Raw genomic sequence first — 23,937 nt, 5'->3', positions numbered from 1 at the left:
TGTAGACACTGCAGAATGAATATCAAGAAATATGTTACATATACAAATAAAACTGTGCCATTTTATATTTCTCACGCATTTTATAATACTGGTCTCTAAATTGCCTGAAATTATGTAACTGAAAACCTTGAATCTTTGGTGAATTTACATGTGAAAGCCAAGCAAACTTGGGTGAAAAAACCCAGAATAATTATGCTACCCTTCTGTAGAATTTACCTGAAACTATGAAAGTGTATAGGAGGATGGAGCACATTTTTATACTTTGTCACCTCTTTTATGCAAATAATGCTCATTTTCTGTTGCACTTCTTCCTACCCTACAGACCGTTTCCATTCCCAAGTCTTCCTTTCTCTTTTCCTCAGTGAGATGATGGCGTCACTGTCTTGCATTCCTGTTGTTTCTCCCTATCTATAGCTATCTTAACGACTTGGACCGCATAGCAGATTCCACCTATCTGCCAACTCAGCAAGATGTGCTCAGAGTTCGAGTCCCAACAACAGGGATCATTGAATATCCATTCGACTTACAAAGTGTCATTTTCAGGTAGAAAAAAAGTTTTAATACCCACTTGCTTTGTTTCTTTTGTTTACTTTTACATTAGTAATACCATGTATAGGATATTCATTGAAAGTGCATAAAAAGCAATTATTCTATGTTTTTAAAATTTGAGTTAGGTCATTATATTTTCATGTAATTGTCCACATATAATAAGGAGCTGATGTTAAAGATGTTAAAAGGATGAAAGACAATTAAATTTGTCTTTTTCTGAAGGTGGTTATTACTGATAGAAAACCTGCAATTAATCTTTTCAATAATACATATATCAAAGTTTCAGTATGAGTAATAATCTGAAAATACAATCAGGTGTCCTTGTAATTCTTGTAAATTATGGAATACAAAGTTAGCACTTGTGTAGTTGATTTTTAGAGAGAAATTGTTCTCCTTTAGAGAGAAATTGCCCTGCTTGAGTGCAAGTACAGTCGTTAATGGAATTGCAAGTGCAACTTATACACCTGTGTTTAGTTCAACTGAGACCTGGGATGAAGTGGGAATACGCTGCGAGCAAATTTGAGTTTTAATTTTGGCTATTAAAAATTTTAGTAGATACGTATTGTATGCTATATGTCCTCTTAAAATGAGGCAGCTTTAAGAAGTTCGGAATTTTGACTCTGGTAATTTTGGGGGGAAAAGGCAGACCACAAAATCTGTTCTGTTCACATCTGTTTCTGCTGAATACAGAGGGCATACATTGCCAAATCATAGGATTGTTTAAGTTGGAAAAGACCTTTAAGATCATCGAGTCCTACCGTTAACGTAGCCCTGTCAAGTCCATCACTAAACCATGTCACTAAGTGCCACATCTGCAGCTCTTTAAAATACCTCCAGGAATGGTGACTCAGCCACTTTCCTGGGCAGCCTGTTCCAATGCTCAGTGAAGAAATGTTTCCTAATATCCCATGTAAACCTCCCCTGGCCCAACTTGAGGCCGTTTCCTCTTGTCACAGAATCACAGAATGGTCAGGGTTGGAAGGGACCTCTGGAGATCACCTAGTCCAACCCCCCTGCCAAAGCAGGTTCACCTACAGCAAGTTGCACAGGAACACATCCAGGTGGGTTTTGAATATCTCCAGAGAAGGAGACTCCACAACCTCTCTGGGCAGCCTGTTCCAGTGCTCTGCCACACTCAAAGTACAGAAGTTCTACCGCATATTAAGATGAAACCTCCCCGAGTTTCAGTTTGTGCCCATTGCCCCTAAACCTGTCACTGGGCACCTTTGTTAAGAGTCTGGCTCCATCCTCTTGACATCTACCCTTAAGGTATTTGTAAGTATTGATCAGATCTCCTCTCAGTCTTCTCCAGGCTGAACAGACCCAGTTCTCTCAGCCTTTCCTGACAAAGGAGATGCTCTAGTCCCCTCATCATCTTCATTGCCCTCCGCTGGACTCTCTCTAGTAGTTCTTTGTCTTTCTTGAACTGAGGAGCCCAGAACTGGACACAGTACTCCAGATGTGGCCTCACCAGGGCAGAGTTGAGGGGGAGGAGAATGTCCCTTGACCTGCTGGCCACACTCTTCCTAATGCACCCCAGGATACCATTGGCCGCCTTGGCCATGAGGGCACATTGCTCACTCATGGTCAACTTGTTGTCCACCAGGACTCCCAGGTCCTTCTCTGCTGGGCTGCTCTCCAGCAGCTCAACCCACAGCCTGTACTGGTGCGTGGGGTTATTCCTCTCTAGGAACTTGCCCTTATTGAACTTCATCAAGTTCCTCTCTGCCCAACTCTCCAGCCTGTCTAGGTCTTGCTGAATGGCAGCACAGCCTTCCAGTGTATCAGCCACTCCTCCCAGTTTCGTATCAATAGCAAACTTGCTGAGGGTACACTCTGTCCCTTCATCCAGGTCATTGATGAATAGGTTAAACAAGACTGGACCCAGAACTGACCCCTGGGGAACACTGCTAGCTACAGGCTCCCAACTAGACTCTGCACCACTGAGCGTGACCCTCTTGGCTCTGCCATTCAGCCAGTTCTCAATCCACCTCACTATCTGCTCATCTAGCCCACACGTCCTGAGCCTTGCTATGAAGATGTTGATGGGAGACAGTGTCCAAAGCCTTTCTGAAGTCAAGGTAGACCATATGTATCACTTGTTACTTGGGTGAAGAGACCAACACCCTCCTTGCTACAGCCTCCCTTCAGGTAGTTGTAGAGGGCCCTAAGGTCTCCCCGGAGCCTCCTTTTCTCCAGGCTAAACAACCCCAGCTCCCTCAGCTGCTCCTCATAAGACTTACCCTCTAGGTCCTTCACCAGCTTTGTTGCTCTTCTTCAGACACACCCCAGCACCTCAATGTTTTTCCTGTAGTGAGGGGCCAAAACTAAACACAGTATTCAAGGTATTCAAGAATCATGGCTCATGAGACCTTTGTATCTCAGAAATCTGAGAATTTTGAGACCCACAATAATGTAAATACAGAAAGCACATCATACTTAAAAGCAAGTATGATTAACTCTCTACTTATGACAGATTCCATTAAATATCAATGGAAAAAATCATTAAGAAAAATAAACCAAACTGTGTTTTCAACTGTATTTTTGAATTTTGTCATTGTGTGCTTGTGTGTTTATCTGTTAAGGTATTCATGGAGTTGATGTGGATGTTAATTTTGCAGAATGGTGGATGTAGGAGGCCAACGATCAGAAAGAAGAAAATGGATACATTGCTTTGAAAACGTCACATCTATCATGTTCCTAGTAGCTCTTAGTGAATATGATCAAGTGCTTGTGGAGTCAGACAATGAGGTAAGCAAGCATCAGCAAAAATCACCAGTTTTAAAGAAAAAATAACTTCACTTGTCCAGTCACAGATGTTTTCCAAATGCATCTACCAGCAGTCATACACAACTGAACCCAATGGAGTGAGAAGCACTGCCGGGATCAAGAGGGGAGGAGGGGGTCAGTCTTCAAATATGGTAAAGCTGATCCGCTCCATGGAGGATTCAAAGAAACCTATCTATTTTGTGTTGAAGGGGAATACAGTTGAATATAGAGGAATGTTCTTAGTGTAGCTATTTGTGCAGGTAGAGCTATCTAGCAGAGCCACAAAAATAGGCAGTGGAAATGAAGACAAAATTTGTAGATTCTTTGCTAGAGCAGATCCTAAAGTAGTAAACTTAATTCCTTTGACTTAAAGTATAGGATGTATATTGTATTGTTATTTCAAAAAATAACAGAAGTAAGGAAGTGGATGAGCCGAGGGGGCAAAGCACGCTAGTATCCAGTATTTTGAATGCAGTTTTACAGAGTAGGGAGATTATTTAATGTTCAGATTTTTTTGTCTTTCCTGAGAACAGAGGAAGTTACTCATCAAACTTTTATGAGTTACTCACTGGCACTGTCCTATGCAAGTCTTTTAACATATACTTAAAACAGGTGAGAAAAAAGAAAACATTTGAATGTTCTTAATGGCTGCATACATATTGATTTCACTGTTTAAGAGAATGGTTGACATAACAAGGTAAAATAATTGTCCCTGGTTATTCATGTTTGTATGCTGAACTTGCTTCAGGATTAATTTTTTAATGACATCGGGGAGCTCTGAAAGCTTTTACATTCATAGTCTTTCCATAAAAGAAAAATATCGTTACTTTAGTTACATAATCAACTGTATCATTCAAAGCTGAATTTACAAAAATGATGATGTAATCTGCACCAGCTTCATCTTTTGTAAGTTTGGAAGCTAGACACATGTAGATAAAAAGAGAATTCAGTCTGACTTGGCTCGTTTCAAGCCAAACCAGAAATGTCTGGTTCTCTCTTTCTCTGTTTGCATTACTCTTTTGTAGCCACAAAGTCAACACAGAAGTATTAAGCATTTTAATTATGCAAGTCAAAACAAAATATACTGGAAATCACATAGAGAAAAATTTGTTAGCATAATTTTCAAATGCTGTTCTAGCTATCCAAAATAAACTTCCAAACTTCCTGAGGTTAGCTGTTTATCACTGTGTTTTCTTACTGTCTTTTTCATAGGGAGAAATTCTCGTAGCAACTGTCCCATAGGGATAGGTTTACCAGACTCTGGTTCCCTATTAAGCGTATCCTATTCTAGTTAGGTGGCTTGCTCAGACCCTTGCTCTGGTTTGTCAGGTAACTTCAGTGTGCAGATCATGACTCAGTGCATCCCTACTGTAGAAGATGGAGCAATGTCTTCCTAGGCTGAATCATTTGGAGTATACAGTCTTGCTCTGTGTTCTTGTAAGCTAAAAAGATTCATGTGTGGTGAACTGAATAGAACATCTGACTGAAAATTAAAGTCCTTTATGTTTTGGGCTCTCCAATGACTGAAGTGATGCCTAAAGTTGTGATAGCTATTCTATAACTACCTTTCAACTGTTATGAAAAAAATAACTTTACTTACACAGCTGTTTGGATTTTTCAAGTTTTCACTTTTGAAACACTTTGTGGAGGCAAAAGCTGTAAAACTCATTGTTTTGCTCACTGCTAAACTATTTATGTTTCTTATTACAGTGGAAAACTTCTGAACCTTTTTGTCTTTCAGTTTAAAATATGTTCATAACTTTAATTCAAACCAGTTTCTGTTTTCAAGTTGTACATACATACCCTAGTAGTACTTTCCAGCAGTCTTAGGCATGTGTTACTCTAGCTCTGGGATGGATCCAGCCTCTCAGAGCTAAGCACCCATCTGGGCAGCTTAGTTTTGGCTTTCAGCAAGCTATAGCCTGTCTGTCTAGGTTTTGTTGGTATACCAAGGCACTGCTTTGTTCCCTTCCTTTTCCCTCCCACGTATCACTAAACATTGCATTCCCAGAACACATGGGAGAAGCATGGGTTTATTTATTCCGCATAAAGCAAAGCATAGTTTGTCTGAAGGTAGATGTGGCAGAAGTACGGGAAGAGGTTAGTTGACACCTTGAATTAGGAAATTTACCCCCCAAAATATTTTTGTTCCTCACTGAGGTGTGACAAACTCACTAGGGAAGACAGTAATTTAACTTGGAGACTTTGGTAATCAACCAAGAGATATTTTTGGTACTTGTCTTTAAATTGTGAAACAGAATTAAAATTTTAGCACCAAAGTGAGGCAGTGTGTGTAGATGCCGTACTTTCTTCGTATGTATGCCATCAGTGTGATACTGTGATAGAATCTAATCCTTCTTTGATCTATATGCCTCTTACAGAAATTAAAAGATCTGACTTGACAGCTTGCAGTGTTCTGCTACTCCCTTTCCATTGCTTTCATGGCCTGATTAAACAGTATGATTTTTGTAAGATGGACTACTTTCTTTTTCTAACTAGTCCACTGCGTGTAATTGCCTGAAGTCTTTTTCCTCCTAGTATGGTTTTACAAAGAAAACTATACTTTTAAATCATCCGTGGCATTCTTTTTAGTTAATACATTTTTTCATTAATCTCATTTTCATGAGTAAACATAGTTCTGTAAGAATTATTATTTGCCATTGAGTGCATGTGTGTTTATGTGACCCTTCATCATTATCAAGCTGCTTTAGAGCCCTTAAGACTCTTGATTTGTATTTCAAAACATAGTGCCTGATAGACTCTTAAGTTGTAAATCCATTTCTTCCCTTGTTTAGCTTATTCAAGAGAAATACGTTTGGATTCTAAATCAGATGAGGCTATACTGAGTTGCGAGGCTTTGCTAGTGTCTCTCAAGGGCTTTTACTCACTGGGTATATGTGGGATTGAGCTGGGAACTGTTTCTGTCTTCATGCGCTTGGAGGAGTTATTAAAAGTTCTGAGGAATGTATTATAACTACTCAGTAAGGGGACATCATACATAGAAAATAAGACGAGTGTTTAGGCTGCCTGTAACTCAGAGTTCTGTGTAGGATGACTCTTAAATGATATATTGATGACATTGCAGTCCCATGATAAAGATCTGCAGCTAAAGAGTTGGAGGCTTCAATCCTGAAAAAAAGCACACATGGCTACTCAACTGTATTTTAACTGATTATCTCCAGCAGGCAATACTTAGAAACAATGTCATCTCTCCTCTCTTAAGTGTGTGTCTAGATTGTACCTAAGTAACTATCTGATTTTGGTGCATAAATACAAAATGAGAAGAATTGGTAAGGACAGTATATTTAAACATATCTTCCAAAAATTTCACATGATAGACAGTTTTGAAATGCCTTTCTCTTCTTAAATACATGTAAAAGGAGAGATAGGTAACTGGTCCAAATTCTGCCCTTAATGAAACATTAAGTCTGTCTAGAGTCATTGGTGGAAATGAGGACAAAATTTGATCCAGAGGACATAATATACTAATTACATCAATAGTAGTATGAATTAAGTAAATTGTTGCTCAGTCTGATACAGTGTGATGAAGGAGAACATGTTACAAGTTAAATTATCAGATGTTTGACCTTTTCACTTTTTCAGAAAAGTCTTGACAAAATTAGAGATTAAATAAAAAATGAAGGAATCATCTCTCTGGTAAATTAATTTATGATGTATTATGTCCTCTAGGTCAGGCTTTTACTCTGAATTATACTAGCAGATCTGGAGAAATCAGCAGTTTTATCAAAAAGCACAGTTTAGAAGTTTTCCATTTTTAAGATCAACTTGTTTTCTTAAATAAAGGATTTTTTCTAGATAAAGTATATTAATCCATATTCCAAGATATGTTTCATTTAAATATGTATCACAAGTAGCTCTTCTAAACATGTAAAATCTCATGGTCTCACTGCAGTAAGTGCAAAAAAGAATTCCAGCTCTGTGAGAGAACCAGTAACTACTTGCAGTTATGGAAGGACTAGAGACATCACAGTATACCTTTAAAATTTGGATTCATAAAAAAGAGATTTTCATTATCTTTACAGAGCTTATTAAGTACTTGGAGATGGCAAAATGAAGGATGGTATTTATTGATGCTTGTACATCTTTTTCTTCTGCATTAGTGCACTAAAAGTCTTAAGGCATATATGATTTCATATAGCTTATATGGATCTATAGCAGTTATGAAAATGTGGGCTTTTTATAGGTAGAGATCTTTCTTTTTGTGTGTTCTCAGAGGAAAAACAGAGAAGACACGATACAATTTCCCCACTTCAGCTGAATGAATGGATTAATAGGCTCAGTGAAATTTTTTAATTTTCTGAACTATCAAAAAGCAACTACTGATATCATCAGAGGCTGCAAAGCTACAGAGGCATTGGACAGCATGAAGTATTCATTGATAAAAGATAATTTTTAGAAGTCAATCAGTATGAGTATTCTGAACATCCATTGCACAAAATAAATTGGAGCAAAAATGCCAGTTTAGATTTCGATCAGAGCTGATACATTCTGGTTTAAAAAGAAAATAGATACACAGTTGTAAAATGTGAAGTTTTAACAGAATTTAAGGTAAATGTTGCTAACATTTACAACTAATATTCCTTCCACTTTGACTTTTGATTAAGGAATTTCACTGATGGCTCAACATTATAAATACATACTTTGTATCCTATATGCATACAAATATCTTATATATGCATCTCTATGCCTTAGGAAAACAGTGTTTTTCCCATTATTTTACTTGTTAAGCAATTTCTTTTCATTGATGTATGAAACCACATATAAAAGAATCATTGAAGTGTCTCTTCCTTTGTTAAGACAGTAACGTTCCTATAACTTTAAAAACTTGTATTTTGTAGGTGGTTTATTTGCTGCGTTTTCACTGACCTTGAATAGCAAAGCATTGTTACTGGTTTATTTGCTTTAGCTGTAGCCAAAATTGTTAGTTGTAGCTTAATAATGTGTAACTGAATTTCTCTTAAACCAGTATTTCCTTCTCTTCCCTTTAATCATCAGAGTTGTAGTCCGATTTGCATTAAAGTGTTACAGAAAGTACCACCTCCTTATAATTCATGTATTTACAAGTTTGACCCCAGATTGCAGTTCTTGCTGAAAATGTTTGTAATATATGAAGCAGGCTGGAATGGCTAGAATTGCCAGTTTTTAAGTTAATAGCAAAATTGATTCCTTGTCCTAAGAAATCCTAGACATGTGCCTTCAAGCTGGGTCTAATACTGCCATTACTTCCTGTGTGTCCTCCTTTCATACATCCATGAAAATGCCATGAAGATAATTTTCCCAGCTTCTTGCTTTTGTCTTGTGTTCATCTCTCCAGTGGCTTTCACTTCCTTAGCACGTGGAGCCAAATGGTTTGTCTGCTTTAAGGACCTGCATCATCTAACCTGATATGATAACCAGATTGAATCTTTTTGTGCCAGTCAGTCATTTTTTAAGTACTCCAGCAAAAACTTGCATGTGTTACTATCCTCCTCATTATGAACAGAAACAGTTTCCCGGAAACTTTCTGAACCTACCCCATTGCTGCTGTGTAATGTACAGTGCTGTGACAGCCAGAGTTCTGTGAGGACTGCTGCTTGCACTGTTCAGAATTCTGTTGCCATAACTTGATACTTTCTCATTCTGTGTTCAGCATCCCATTGTCTTACAGATTTATACTGCGTTTATAAACTTTTAAAGCAGTGGCTGTTACTTAAGAGCAAAGTGCAGCTGTGGTCCTCCATCGAGTCTTCTTGGTTTCTGAAATGTGGAATAGCAGGTTCATTTAACAGTAGCAGATGTTTGCATGGCACTAGCAGTAGGAAATCATAACATTTTTATTTTGATGTGAACAGAACCGGTAGATCTGGAAGTGACTCAGGCAGCATTTCCAAAAGAGATTGCACAAACCCTGCAGGAATTCAAGCGGGTACTCAGAGAAGTGGAACAGGACAGATGGAAGGGACAAGGGACATGTGACTGGTGGAGTCCCTTTTGAAAGCAGCATGGAACTAAATAATCTGGGAAGAAAGTTTCTTCTTATAAATGTTTTGTCCAAAACGTTACCACCAGGGGATCATTAAAACTGTCCAGTGACTTAATGGTCTGTAAATGCAGTAGCCCTGAGTAAAACTGTGTTTAGTTTGGTGCTTGTAGATCACGAGGTTTGAAAGATGATAGCTAAATATGAGTGACTGAAGTAGAATTAGTTGCCTAAAGGGGTAGGATCTCCATCTTGGAGAGAGATGTTAAAAGCTTGACTGGACATGGCCATGAGAAACCTGATGTAAAGACAAAGTTAGTCCTCCTGGGAGCAAGGAGTTGGACCAGATGACTTCTCAGGTCCCTTTCAACATAAATTCTTCTGTGATTCTAAGTGGAAAAAATCATAGTTTGACAAGTGAAAGGAGATATTTTTTTTGTTTGCTTCTTTGGGGACCATCTTTGTGGTCATGCCATAAGGTTTTGCCATAGCTTCTTTAAAACCCTGAAGAACCTTACTTTATTTGACGGTGGATATCTGAATTAATGTAGTTACCTTCACAGTTCTTAATTTACACTGAAGAACTATCTTGCAGTTTTATCAGAAGTAACATTTGTAAAAAAGGCAAAACAGGATATTTGGAAAGCTGCAGCTTCAGTCCTTCAGCCACAACTGCAAATTGAAACTGAAGGAGCTTTGTTTGTAGGGTCGTTTTCTGTGATCTTTGTGTCCTTCAAGTACTTAATAAAGGCTCTGTGCAAAGATGTCAGGTTGATGGAAAATTTAAATTTTATTGGTCTTAGGTTGTCCCAAGTAGAAAGGATCAACGTTGCTTAGTTTGTTAAAAATATTCCAGTGAAATTCTAGTGTATGAAAATTACATGAAAATAATTACATGAAACCCAGGATACGTATTTTTACTGTGAACTCATTTGTTTGTGCAGATGCAGGCGTACATGCTCATGTTTTCAATATGGACAAAATACATCTGCAAAACAGATGAGTATCTAAAGCCTAGATGGAACTTCTGTAGTGTTCATCAGTGTGATCTGTTAACAGGTGACAAATTGGTACAATGTTCCAGTCACACTGTCTTTTGGTGTGGGACAAAAGTAAGAAATGGCATGAGGCCACAGCGTTCAGAATACTTTCACTCTTTATGGAGGCAATTATCTGAAGCATGTATTTCATTTTTCATCAGAATTATCTCGCTGTTCACATCTGGGAATGCTTCCACTTCTCTTCCAGCACTTTGTGTTCCTTATTTACAGGCTAGTCCTACATGGCTTCAGCGTGAAGGCTGAAAAGAGAACAATGTTGAGATCAGAGCCTTTCTATTTTTCTGCATTGTGAATAAACATAATACTTCAATTGTCTGTTTTTTTCATCGACATTCAGTAATCCAGAACAATTGAGTATAGGGCAGAGGGATAATGTGAACTCCCAGATAGAATTAAAATTCTCAAATGGTCTTCATAATTATTTAACAATGTTATTTCCATGGGAAATAAAATCTCCAGAACTCACTGCTTACTGTGAAACTAGAGAAAATTAAGACATTAACTACCTGTGCCAAACCTTGTTGCTGTGTATGTATTGTATCTGTTCATACCTGTTCACACCTATGCATACGTATTTTCTGTCTGGTTTGTGGATAAAGAACCTTTCAAATGTGAAGTATCAGTACTGAGAAATATTTGCATAAGGAAGAGTCATAGACTCTCTCTTTTGTTAAAGTGGGTGGTTCATAATGGAAATGGGAGGTTGAATGATCGTGAACCCACTTGCAGAGGCTGCCAGAAATGCTGGTAAATGTTTCTGTTGGCAGCAATTGCTGGCGAAGACAAATGCCAATTATTTTTTTCAATAACCAGTGTCAAAATTGTCCAGAAAAGGGCCTTTTCCAGTGACAATTTAATTTAAAAGTATTTTCACCCTTTCTTCTCAAAAATATGTAGTATTCATGAAAAACTGATTGTTCTGGCATTCATGTTATTTCATCAAAATTAATTTAACAGCCATTTTTTAATTTAAAAAATATTTTACAGCAATGTTTGGACCATGTTTTTTGGCCACGTTTTGGACCACTTTTTTGGGGCAGTATTTTTGTGCTTTGATGTTGAATATGTTGATTTGATGGATTTCAGCTGTCATTTGGTTCATCTGTCCCTCTACTGGCTACATAAAATCGCCATACATTTGTTAGAGCAGTGTTCCAAAATTAAGTTGTTGGAGAGGTGAGAGTTCTTCTCCAGGTGATTTGAAAATACCGTTCTCATCTACAGAGACGTCTTCCCAGTTCTCTACCAGCACCTTTTTTTCTCAGGCTGGTTTGCAGAAAGATTCAAGACCAGTGAAGTAAATAAAGGAATTATTCCCGAGCTCTCTGTTTGAAGTTGTCTCTTACTGCATTTGAGTTATTTATCAAAATATTTGTACAAACATTGCAGTTTTTTCTTAGATGGCTAGTTACAGCAGTATAGGTGCAAGATTATACTTCATACTGGTGGCAGAAATCTGAAGCGCTTCCAGTTTTGGTACTGTATTTACTTTTTCACATAGTGGAGGACTCTGCATTTACCTCCCACTTCCTGATTTCCTCTGTTATTTCCCAACTTTCATGTAGCAGCTCTATTAAATTCTAGCCAAGGAATACACTGTAAGTCTTTCTGTGCAGCCAGACAGTGCTTCTGCTTAAATAATTCATGGAAGTCCTTTTCGGAGAATGGAGTCATTCCTAATTACTACAGACACAAAAACTGATCACATGCACAAGATTTTGTCAGGTAAAATAATAAGAGTCCATTACTGTGATACTAAACAACTTCTGAAATACTAACCTCTGCTTTTTTTTTCTGAAACTGTCTTGCATCAGTACCTCCTTTTCTAAGACTATCATCTATGAATGCCCTGTCACTCAAATAAACATTTGTAACCAACATAAACGTAGTTATATACACAGTGCAAGTTGTTGACTGAAAAACGCATCTTGTTTACCTCCTCACCTTCTTCTCACATCATTTCAACAAAATTCAGTCCCTCAAAATGTATGAAATCCTGATTTGTAGTATTTAAAATACCAGCAATTTTTAAGACAAAGATTAATTACATTTTTTGTTTAATATGTAAGTTACAGTATGCCCACTAGGTGCCACTCTAGACAATCATGAAGGCAGTAATGGGTGAAACTCCACTACTGCTTCTCTATTGTTTTAGATTAATACTGTACTTGATCTTCTCTGTCAAAGCACTGTGTTTATTAGCTGGGAAATGCTGCTTTCCCTTCACTGGGTACCAGCTGATACAGCTTTTAAATGCTATTTTAGATGTCTTCAGGTATTTTTCAGGATTTGACTTCTTAGAGTCAAGTGCTTATAAATGACGCCAGTTCTATTATTTCTGTAATTGCATATTTTTCCAGAGCAACAGATAGCAAAGAGAATTTCAATACATAAATCCAAGTTGGGAATCTATCATTTTAACATGAAAACTGAAAGTATAGTATTAAAAAAAAAAGTGTAAGTAAGTATGCTCTTTTTAAATCTGTTAAAAAATGAGGAAGAGTAGGAGTTTGCATTTGGATAAAAATGTAAGAAAACATGGTTTACATGGTTTATGTGTCTAGTTATATTTGTGTTATTGTTTAAGTGTCATACAGGAGCTTATCAGCATAAAATCTTTTATGTAGTAAGAGGTACATGGTAGAAAGAAATTTCATATTATTATTATTTGTATTTCGTAAAAATTTGTTTCTAGTTGTAAAACTGGACAGTTCTGTGATTGGTGAATAAGTACAGTGTGTTTTCTTGGTGTTTAATAAGAAATTGGAATAATCTTGTCCAAGCTTATGTGATCTTTTTATAGTTAACAAATTTCTTTTCACTTGTGGAGTTTGTCTGCTGTATTTTTTGTTCTGTGTTTCATGATGGTATTTTTACGCTGGACTGGTGACTGTGTCACGTTGTGTGGAGGATAGGAGAATTTTATGCTGGCATCTGTATGTATGCATCGTGTCTTTATGCAATTCAGGACTGACTGCAGACATAAGCAGAGGAAGCAAGTTGCTCAGGCCAGTACATCTTGAGGGATGGTGAAAACAGTGATCCCACTGCTCATTTTCCTTATGCCAGCTTCCAGGGAGGCCACGACAAGCTGTTGCTGCTGTCACAGGGTGGTTGCTGTGAAGGTTGGCATCGCTGCTGAGAATGACTGTCAGCTACCGAGAAAGCCCTGAGCCAGCTCCGTCCAGCTGCACATTTCTGCACATTAGTTATTCACAAGTTCCTTTCTGCAACCTTTTCTGTTGCAGCTGAAATAAGATTTTTCTGGAAGCAATTTGGTGAGGTAGAGCTGGCTCATAAAATCCGATCAAGTGCTTGAACAAACTGTTAAATACTGCTTGCTCCCCACTGTTCCTGTCCTCTTTTCCAAGAGCCACACAGTCCTGCTTGTTTTGGCAAGTCTTTCTTGGCATTGCATCTGACAGAAGGTCAGATCCCCAGCGCTAGCCTTTTTCTATACACCTTGTAATCCTATCCCTATTTCCAGTAAAAATACTGTAACATGAAACTGTTTCTGACATAAGAAAAAGTGCATCCTGTTAATGATAAGTGTTTTTCAGAACAGTGAGTAATTCAACAATTTAATCATGTCAAACATTCTTTAATTAAACTGATTAAAAACATTATGGCAGTACTGTTGCATATATGTGTAATAAAGGAAAATGGTGAGGGTGCAATGTTATAAGCTATCATTAGCAACAAAAAAACTGTTTAAGAGAAATTTTAGAGAAGAATAAGCAGTATTGTTGGAGAAATTACTTCTGGAGCAAAAATAGTTTTATCTGCCATGACATCCATAAAAGCTGATTTGCTCTTAGAAGTTTGATAAACAGGGAGGTGAGAGACTGCAGAAGAGTAAGCAGACACTGGTAAGTCAAAAAATGAATTGCTTCATATTTTCTGATTATTCCTTGAATCATTCTAAAATGAAATTATGAAGCTATGTTAGAATGTTTAATCTGTTATGGTAAACTCAGGACCTACATTGCTTTATCTGCTCCAGGAGATAAAATCTACCTAAAAATCTCTAAGCCATCTTTCAATTCCTGCAAAATACCTACAGAGTACAGATCTGAGTGACAAAATACCAAAATGTCTGTTCACCATCCTTAGTACAATTCCCTTCCCTTCCTCTTTGAAAAAATTGCAATGGGTTTATGAATGCAATTTCATGATCACATAAACTGTTGGGAAAGACATGAAGGGCCCAAAGAGCATATCCTATGAAGACAGGGTTAGGGACCTGGGCATGTTCAGTCTAGTGAAGAGGACACTAATACTTGCCACCAAGTATTTGAAGAGTTGCAAGTGTGCCATGGAGCTGAACTTTAGACAGTATAACAAATTGTGTCTTGGGAAGTTCAGGCTATATATTGGGAAACATTTTTTCCTTGGGCGTTAGTTTAGCAGTGGAACAGGGAAGCCAGAGAGGAATTGAAATTTCTGTCTATATGGACTTTCAAGACTTGCCAAGATAAAGCCATGACTGACGTGTTCTCATGTTGTCAGTAGTCCTACTTGAATGAAAGACTAAGCTAGATGAAGTCTAGAGGTGCCTTCCAGCCAACATTTCAGAGTCAATACTCTGCTGCCATTTCAGTGGTGTTACAGTGGAAGATGTGTGACGGTCACTTTGAGCACTTACCGCTGATTACATTTAAAGAAATTAAAGGTGGGCATGTTATTCATGTCGTATGGTGCTTAGTGGTATCAGCAGTGCAATAGTGTCCCTGCTGACATGTATGTACATAATCATGCTCTCTGTGTTCTCTTAGGTTATAATAGTAACTGCTATCATCTAATTGTAGTGTTTTTACCACTGGTAGACCTAGCCCTTACTCAGAAGCCATCCAGGTAGCTAGACTCTGAATGTGTATTGGGTAGGAGCAGTATTATTGTTATATGAAGAGTCTGATTTTGGAACTAAACTGTAATTACTGTTTCTAATTTTATTATGAGTAATTTCTAGTGAAATAAAGGCAAAATTCTTCTCCAGATATAAACATCCCAATGCCTTAGTGCAGAGAGTGTAGAAGGTTGCCTCTTGGGAAGGGCTACTTGGAATGGAAGAGCATATGATGATACATTCCTACTTGTTTTCTAGCAGAGCATTGGACAGCAAGGTCTTGACTTAAGCCTAGTGAGAAGCAAAGGAATAGCTTTGCAGAAGTACATGTATATTTATAATTAGAATTGTGCTAAAGTGCTTTGCTGAATCCAGCTTCATTACATGCTAGTAACGTAAGAAATTCATTCTTCTCGTAATGTTTGTCTGCAGAGCTTGTGTTGGATATTTATCAGTTACCCCCATATAAGTTGACTGCCCTTGCTCTTAATTATAACTATGCTGAGTTCTTTAGTGATGTTTAACAAAAACAGACCTTAAATTCAAAATTACAGATTGCCGTGTTTTCGTGGGAATTCCATCACTTTCCGTTAGTATTGAAGCTATAACATTTAATCTCTCTGCTTCTTTTGGTGTGTCTTTGCCTCCTTTTAAACTTTCTGACTCTTCTCTGTTAAAACAGAAACTATGAAAAGCAAATGGTTTTACTCAATATGTGCAATAGTTTCAAAAGGACAAGCCAGAGTCTGATTGTTTTTAGTAATTACACATATTAGTTTCAAGTTTACAGTACTGGCTTTGGGGACAGTTTTTAAAAAGTGCTGAGAGTTTAGTTATGTATTTAATGAGATCCTGTCTGCCTTCCTCTTAAGGATTGGGAAAGGGAAAAAGCCAATGAGATTTCCCATAATTCAGGTGAGTGGTAAACATTTTTATTTACTTGCTAAGGAAGGGCTCAGTTATGGAAAAAACACTCAGCTGAAGCTGGGAGTTACAGGAAGGGAACAGAAGAAATAGACCCTTTAGGTTTTATTATGTTACGACTGCACACCAAGAGAAGATACAGGTATCATCAGTATACAGTGAGTATCTGTCTTCTCTTTAGGGCATGTTAAGTACTTTGTTTTCTTAAACTTGATAGCATTGTCCATATTATGGGTGCAGTTCATGGCACTAAGAAGAGGCAGAAAAAAATAGTAAAAAAGCCACAACCTGAGTGTGAAGTTAGGGTATCTGCTTACTAGTTTTTTTCCCCTCCTCTGAGTCACCTTGAGTTTTCATCTATGATATCATTATTAGGTCTATGCATAATAAAGTTATGAAAGAGCTGAACACACCTACCCCCTCCTCCCCCTGAAACACAGAGTTAAGGCTCAATTAGGGATTTTGGTCTGCCTTCGTTTGAGCTGTAGATGTCAAAACTGTGGTGTTAGTGTGACATATGACTGCAATAACAGCCCTGTAATTTATGATGCTGTCAGATACAACTGGCATTTTTCATTCAGAATATCCCCGTGGACAACACAAATGCTAAAACAAGCAAGGTCTGTATAAGGAGGCAATAATTTTATTAGACCACCTGATACAATCAGGGAAAACAGACATGCCTGTGGACAATTCCTTCATGACATCATTGCATTTAAGATTAAGGTTTTCTTCTGGTGAAATAACATTAACCATAGCAGTCATTTAGTAATATATACATAATTTTATGTATGTCATGCAATGAAGTGAAAAGGAATTTTCTTGATTAATATCTTTATGAGGCTTTGCAAGACACTTGTTAAAAATACGATTTATATGAAATCTGCGTTGAATTCCTGGAATTGACTGATCTGACCTTTTGAAATTCTATCAGTGCCATCTTACTACGTATGTCTTTTGTGAAGGCATATTTGTCTGTGCAGCATTGCAATGTGACATACATTGAGAGAGGATGACCAGTGATATCCTAAGTCTTTTTTCCATGCTTCTGTTGTAAGGGCAGAACATAGCATTGTGTGGTCTTTCCCTTGAGAAGGATCATGGGAATTTGTAGACCTGTCAGTTACGGGTCTTAAGGAGAGTGACCTTTTTCTTAACAGCTTCAGACAGCTCGTCATCCTTTGCTAGCTCCTTAGACAATGTGTCTGCAGCCTTCCTGATGTCTTAATCCATGCTGTTTGCCTCATTCTGCAGATGGAGGTGCAGTAAGGGCTGTTCTGTAGTGATGTACACTCTGAAATAATCCCTATGCTGAGATAGTTACTGTTCCTCAGAGCTGCCATTTGGTGCCCAAGACTTCATTGTCTTGCCTTCCCAATATCCTCATCTGGTATGACTGTGCCAGGCAAGATCCTCATACTGTAAGAAATAATTCTACTTCAGTGGGCTCTGGCAATGTAATGTGCATTTTTTTATCATTTCCGACAATTCTGTGACTTCTGTTAATTTGGCTTAGGATCAGATAGTTTAACACAATATTAGCACGGCAACACTCTACTGCTGTTGCCTCTTTAAAGCCTATTCTCTTGGAATCAGGAATAGATTCAGATTTAGCCTGGCTGTTCCTGGAAATATAGTTAACTGGTTAACTTCTGGAGGCAACTGGCTTCTGTATGAAATGAAACTTAAACTATACTAAGGAATAGAGAGAAGTGAATGAGGGTGCGATAATGTGGTAATGTTTTATTGAGTTCAGTTACTGACATCCTGAACTATGTATTTTTTCTAAAGCAGGTGAGCGTTTCTTTCATTTGTGTTAGATGGCACATATTGACCACTTCTGTACATTTCTGAACGCTATAATTATTTCCTTTGATATAAAATTATTTTTTCTGAATCAGCTCTTTCACACTGCCTTCTTAGTAGTATCCTTTTTTGGCATCCCAGGTTGGTTTTGAATTAATTGAACAATCTTTGAAATCATGGAAACTTGCTTCATCTGTGGTCTGTCTGTTCAGTGGAATCCTTAGTAGATACCTCGTCAAGGAGAGGTTTAAGTCAGATGCTGTAAATCAAGTGTGAAAGGACTTGAGAGACATTTATAAAACTATAATAGGAAAAAAGTGACTCTGTGGAATGCAATTCATATTATACAGAATTCATAATTAATGTATAATACGGGACATACTCTTCTTACATTGAAGATACGATACTTTATTCTTTATTGTGTATGTCTCCTGGTATTTTTATGATATAGAGCACTTACAGCTGATAGGATGCCAGGAATTGGTTTAGGCATGGTATCAATGTAGCTTTAGTCTACATGCCTTTTCTGCTTCATCTTGCTTGGCAACCCTTTCAAACAGAAAATGAAAGTGTGCTCCGTGTCTAATAACAGTGTTTGCAAAACACAGTTTTCTTGAGCATTCCTGGAGGATGGGTCATAAATTTATCCAAACCGATATATTTATTTTCTATTTGTAATTCTGTGTTATGTAAATGGAAAAAAATCAGCATTATACATGAAAATTCTGCAACCCTCTTGAAGGGTTTTTTGTGAAAACCAGGAGTACTTACTCTAGATAAGTAATTTCTTTGTGTTTTCTGTGCTGAGTAGTTTTCAATAGCTTATAAATTTACTGTGAAAGAACACTGCGAATTGAGTCATGATGCTGCTTCACCTTCTGAGTGTCACATTAGAGGATACCAAGTGTTAATGAGTTTAGGTAAATATTTGTAATATAAACAGTAGCATGTAATTTTACATTGCCTTCTCTTTTTGATCAAGCTGTAAAAGTGAGAACTATCCTGTGTAGTTCCCGTGGCCTTTTTGTAAAGCCTTGTTTAGAGAAGAAGTCTATATAGAACGTTAAGAAGAAAACATGGTCTGATTAACAGTCTAAGGACTTAGGTTTTATGCTCAGCTCTGTTGACATTTCAGTTTTTCTCCTTTCTGAATGAAATCCTGGCACCATTGAAATCAGTGTGAGTTATAAGAACTGACTGCAAGAAAGCGAAGGTTTTACTCCTCTGGATTAGTTTCTCAGTCCATAAATTTGACTGTTTATTTCACCACCACTCCAGCATGCAGTAAAGTTTTATAAATTGCTTGAAGATTCTGTGGTGACATAAGAGACTAAACCACCAGCTTCTACAAAATGGAATTTTTTAACGGTTTGGTTGTTGGGGGGTTTTCTTGTTTGTTTGTTTCTTTTTTTAAAAAATTCCTATTCTTCATGTTGGTCTCTTCAAAATGCAAATTATTGCAAGTAAAGATACAGTTATCGCAAAATTGTCTTGAGTTATCTGACAGTTTGTTGTATGGCTCAGCAACAGCAGAATCTGCAGGATTCACATCCTTGCTGTTGTTCTCTGGAGCCCCGTTTGGTGGTGAAACAGTTTTTTTCACAGGGCTGCAGCTTCAAATAATAAAAAGAGTAAGTTAATTCTTTTGTTTTGAACTCAGTTTGTTCTGAGTCTGTATTAACCACATCATGTCAGCCTAACAGCTCTTCAGAACTGTATCAAATGATAACATAATCTTACAATAACAGGAAATGTTACAAATAGAACTGTAGGCTTCACTTATATTTCAGCTGTAATGCAAAGTGGTTTTCAGGAGCAGTTAAGCAATTAAAGTAAAGGCCAACCCAACGATGTTAGAAACAAATTTACAGATTTTTAAGATTTTATGTCGTAAGCCTTTGGTTTTGACAAAATATTCTAAGATTCCAAATTTACTTGCAGCTATTTTAAAGCTGATCTATTTCTAAGAATTATCTAACTCTGCATTTAAAGTTCAGGAAAGGCCTACAAAATTAATAAAGTTCTTAAACCTTGAATTGATTATTATGTCTTCGTGTGGTATACTTGTCCCTACCATGAATCACATGCATTTCAGTACCCACCAGTTCATTGGCTGGTCATAACTGTGCATGCTCAGACTTTACAAACGTACTTGTTAACAGCTTTCATGTTCATGACCTGTGTTTTAAAGAATACTTACACTTGAGCAGTTGAATTTGGAAAAGGAAAATGCCTGTGTATTTAATTAACTGCTTACTTATTATTTGTAATTTAATTACTTGAACCTTACACATTGGTAGGAAGGTGCAAAACATGAAATGGATGCATTTACAAAATAAAGTGAAAATGCATGAATTTATTTTTTAAAAAATTCAGAAATTATTTTCATGACCACCACAATTCTGCTTTCTTTTTTATTCCAGAATCGAATGGAAGAAAGTAAAGCACTGTTTAGGACAATTATCACATATCCATGGTTCCAGAACTCTTCAGTCATTCTGTTCTTAAATAAAAAAGATCTCTTAGAGGAGAAAATTATGTACTCCCATCTAGTTGATTATTTTCCAGAGTATGATGGTAAGTATAATGATACCAGGGCTCATGCTCTATTTACACTGCAGTAATTACAAATTGTAATAGTCTTGTCCAAATGCTAGACAGATCTTTTGATATATTTTGCTCTTTAAAAAAAAAAGGTGCTTTGTAATTTTTAAGCATCTGAATTTTTAAAATATGATTGAACTCTTGCGAGATTTTTTAGAGTGCTAGGATTTCATTTTATACTGTAATTATTTGTGTGTAGGATGGCAGAACCTTTCACGAGAAATTGTTGAATTTTAGATGAGTATTGTCATATTAGCAGTGAACCACATTCTGTCCTTTTTTATAAGTCAGGGTTTAAACTGAAGTATAAAATCTAAAAAGAAATAAAAATACATTCTTCACTTTTACATATCATCTTCCATACTCGGGGGTTTTTTGAGGTTTAGTTTTGTGTAAGGCTGAGTATCTGAAGTGCAATGTCATAAGGTCTCGGTGGCATGGAGAGGAACCACTACCACTCCTTCCACCATTTTGTTGTGCCTCATTTTTTTACTTTAATTTTACATTATTAATGTGAAGCTTAATGTGCTTGTCCATCAAAAAATTATGTGGATTGTACAGCTGTTTCTACTAAAACTGTACTTTCAGAAAGTTCTCCTGAGGTAAAAAGCTAAGTATTTTGAGGTAACTGAGTGGAGGCCTTGGTAACAGAGATGAATCTCCTATAATAAGAGGTCTAAAGAACTAAGTGCGCCTATTTCTGAAAAAAGAAAATCTTTTTTATCCCACCAGGGAGTGAATAGCAGATTTGAAAGTTAAATAAAAGATTAAATCTGTCATGTTCAAGTATGCAAAGTAATGATAGGAAAAATGTACATTTTGTTTCCTGTTTAAGGGGAAGGAAACAGTGAACAGCCTGCATGATCAGACCGTATTACTTATGAGTCTAAGTTTAGTTTCATAGTGCTATGCAGAAGAGAACTGGCAGCTGAATAGAAATAATGCTCATTCTTTCGAGTTTACTTCATATGACAAGTTCCCTAGATGGCATCCTGAAGGTGAAAAGACTCTACAGTCTGCTCTGTTATCACTACTCAAGTGATGATAAAGCCTGTGTTAAATGCTTGTTCAGAAAAAAACAGGCAAGACTCAACCACTCAGCTCAGAGAAACCCTATTTCTCCTGTCCTTTGCATTGGTAAGATAAAAAGAGATTATGGACTGGCAGGAGTGTTGGAGTCAAGACCTTGAAGTCTTCAAGAGTCTTCGTCTCTTAATTCTGCAGGTCTTGCTGGACTTAACTCCATAGTCAAGGTTCAGGTTTGATTTGATTTCTTCTGGTGGCAGGGTGGGTCTGTGGCTTGCTGAGGTCACCATGTGGTCCCCTCTTCTTTCCCAGCTCACTGGCGATGTGGGAGGTGGGAAGATCTGAGGAAGAGATCAGAATTAGGTATTTCAGCTGGATCACTTCTCCCATCCGTTTTCCTGCACAAGGGAGAAAGTAGTATAGGGAGAAAGGGATGAGAACTATTAGCCAGGATGGAACATTGGACTGTTTAAATTAAGCTAAGCAGTTCTGCTGCATGGTGTATTGTAACAGCATTGGAAGGGGGACTGAGGCATGCTCAGGGGTCAGTGTATCGCATGAAGACATCCTTGCATGGCCAGTACTATGAGACTGAGTCACAGACTGGAATGAAGAGCTGGGAGAGGGAGAGAGGACAAAGGCAATAAAGGGACATAGTTGGCAGGGAAAGAAGAAAAAAATACTGATGCAGTACTTCTTATATAGATCTTGAATGTGTCATGTAGGTACACTCTTCAAAAAATGTTGATTAGAGAGCAGTGGACAAGAAACCTACTGATTTATATGGCGGTTCTTTTCCAAGTCTCCGTATTATTTACATTACAGCCACTTTGGAGTCTAAATTTAACATTGACTCATTCAATTATTTTGTAAATTCCTGAGGTCATAAATGTTCTTTCTAACCTCAATTCTCAATACTTGTACTTCAGTCAAACGAAAATTTAAATTACATGATAGTAGAGGTGTGATTAGGTAAGCAAATTTGGATATAGGCTTTGAATAGTGCAGTAGATTTTGAGAGAGAGCTGTGTCTAGGTACTATAAAACCATTTAAGAAAATTGTAGGAAATTGTTTGAAACAGTAAGTGGTTTATTTTGAAGAAGTCATTGTCTTTGAAAGTCTAAGAGTTTTCTTCACAAATACTGCAAACTTACTTGTGGTAGTGTGAGACTTACTGTTGCCACTGTTTCTATACAGTCTAGGTGACCAAGCCAAAGGCTAGTACCTGTTGTGTTTTAGAAGCTGTAAAAGTGTTGAAGAGTCCTCTGTCCTGCTTCAGAGAGCTTACAGTCTGTTCACATCCCTAAATCTCAGGAAATGTCTCATCTGTATATGTGTATGTATGTACATTTATGTCTGTGGATGTTCATGTGCATACATCAACATATTGCAGAATTGTACTCCCCCTCCACATGGATTTGCAGCACACCAGAAAGTATGTGCTTTCTCTTCCATGTATTCCCTACCTAAATTTTGCAGAGTTATCCAAATTGGAAATGTTAGCAATTGTAACCTTGAAGTATTAAAAATAAGGTTTATTAGTCAATTGTTGAAAAATATGCGGGCATGTGCTAACTCCCAAAGTCCAGATTCCGTAACTACTGAAGAACAGAGCTACATGCAGCAGCTGAGCACTGGTATTTATATTGCCATATAACAACAGGACTACTGAAGAGAATAGGAGGAGGCAGCAGCACAGAAAACATGCATGTTCTGTAGAAACTTACATTCCAGAAACAGGAGAGCAAGGGAATAATGGCCTTCGGAAATGGCACTGGAATAGTGAAACAGAATTCAGCAGCTTGTGGCTAATATTCTTGCTTCTGCACTGCTCTTTTGGCTGTGAACATGAATGAATCCTCACTGTTCCAGGCTGGAAGTCATTACTTTACCTTCTGTCTTCTGTAAAGGTGAACATGTGGTTTGGTTACATAGACTCTCTATCCTTCTGAGAATTACAACCTCAATTTAGATCTGATTGGATCATTATCATACATAATTTAGATAACAAGTGATTTGTTAGAACATGAGCCTTTTGCAATCAAACACCTCCAGCTAGAGAACATGTATATTTTATTATCACTAAAGTAAATGAAGTTCTGTTGATGATAGTGTCCGTCAGGACCAGTTCAGGATACAACTTCATTGTGTTCACCTATTAAAACCCTCATAAAACTAGTAAATGTTGCAGTGCTAAAAGAACTTAAGTATAATTTAAATACAGTAGGTGTAGACTGAACACTCACCAAGTCTATTAAAATTTTTAAAGATTTATTAGTATAGGTTATTTTTTCTTTTTCACTCCATTCAGTTATAAATCATCTGATTTAAACATTATCTTACCAAAGAAAGAGGATAGTCAGCAGGGAAA

The 23,937-nt window shown here is 37.2% G+C and overlaps 1 protein-coding gene across 1 annotated transcript in view; it reads left to right on the top strand.

Annotated features, from left to right (window-relative positions):
• The window catches only part of LOC104168960 (guanine nucleotide-binding protein G(q) subunit alpha), a gene marked incomplete at its 5' end in the record, with an annotated part of 36,809 nt that overhangs the window by 12,270 nt on the left and 602 nt on the right, over nt 1-23,937 (top strand). Inside the window, 3 exons of the mRNA XM_009709747.1 lie at nt 415-543; nt 3,171-3,300; nt 20,359-20,512. Of these exons, the coding sequence (XP_009708049.1) occupies nt 415-543; nt 3,171-3,300; nt 20,359-20,512 (413 nt within the window). The remainder of the gene's footprint in view (nt 1-414; nt 544-3,170; nt 3,301-20,358; nt 20,513-23,937) is intronic.

This window comes from Cariama cristata, unplaced genomic scaffold, assembly GCF_000690535.1.
Source record: "Cariama cristata isolate BGI_N322 unplaced genomic scaffold, ASM69053v1 scaffold3141, whole genome shotgun sequence".
Classification (NCBI taxonomy): domain Eukaryota; kingdom Metazoa; phylum Chordata; class Aves; order Cariamiformes; family Cariamidae; genus Cariama; species Cariama cristata.
Note: the sequence above shows the minus strand (reverse complement) of the source record. Positions and strands in the feature narration are given on the sequence as shown.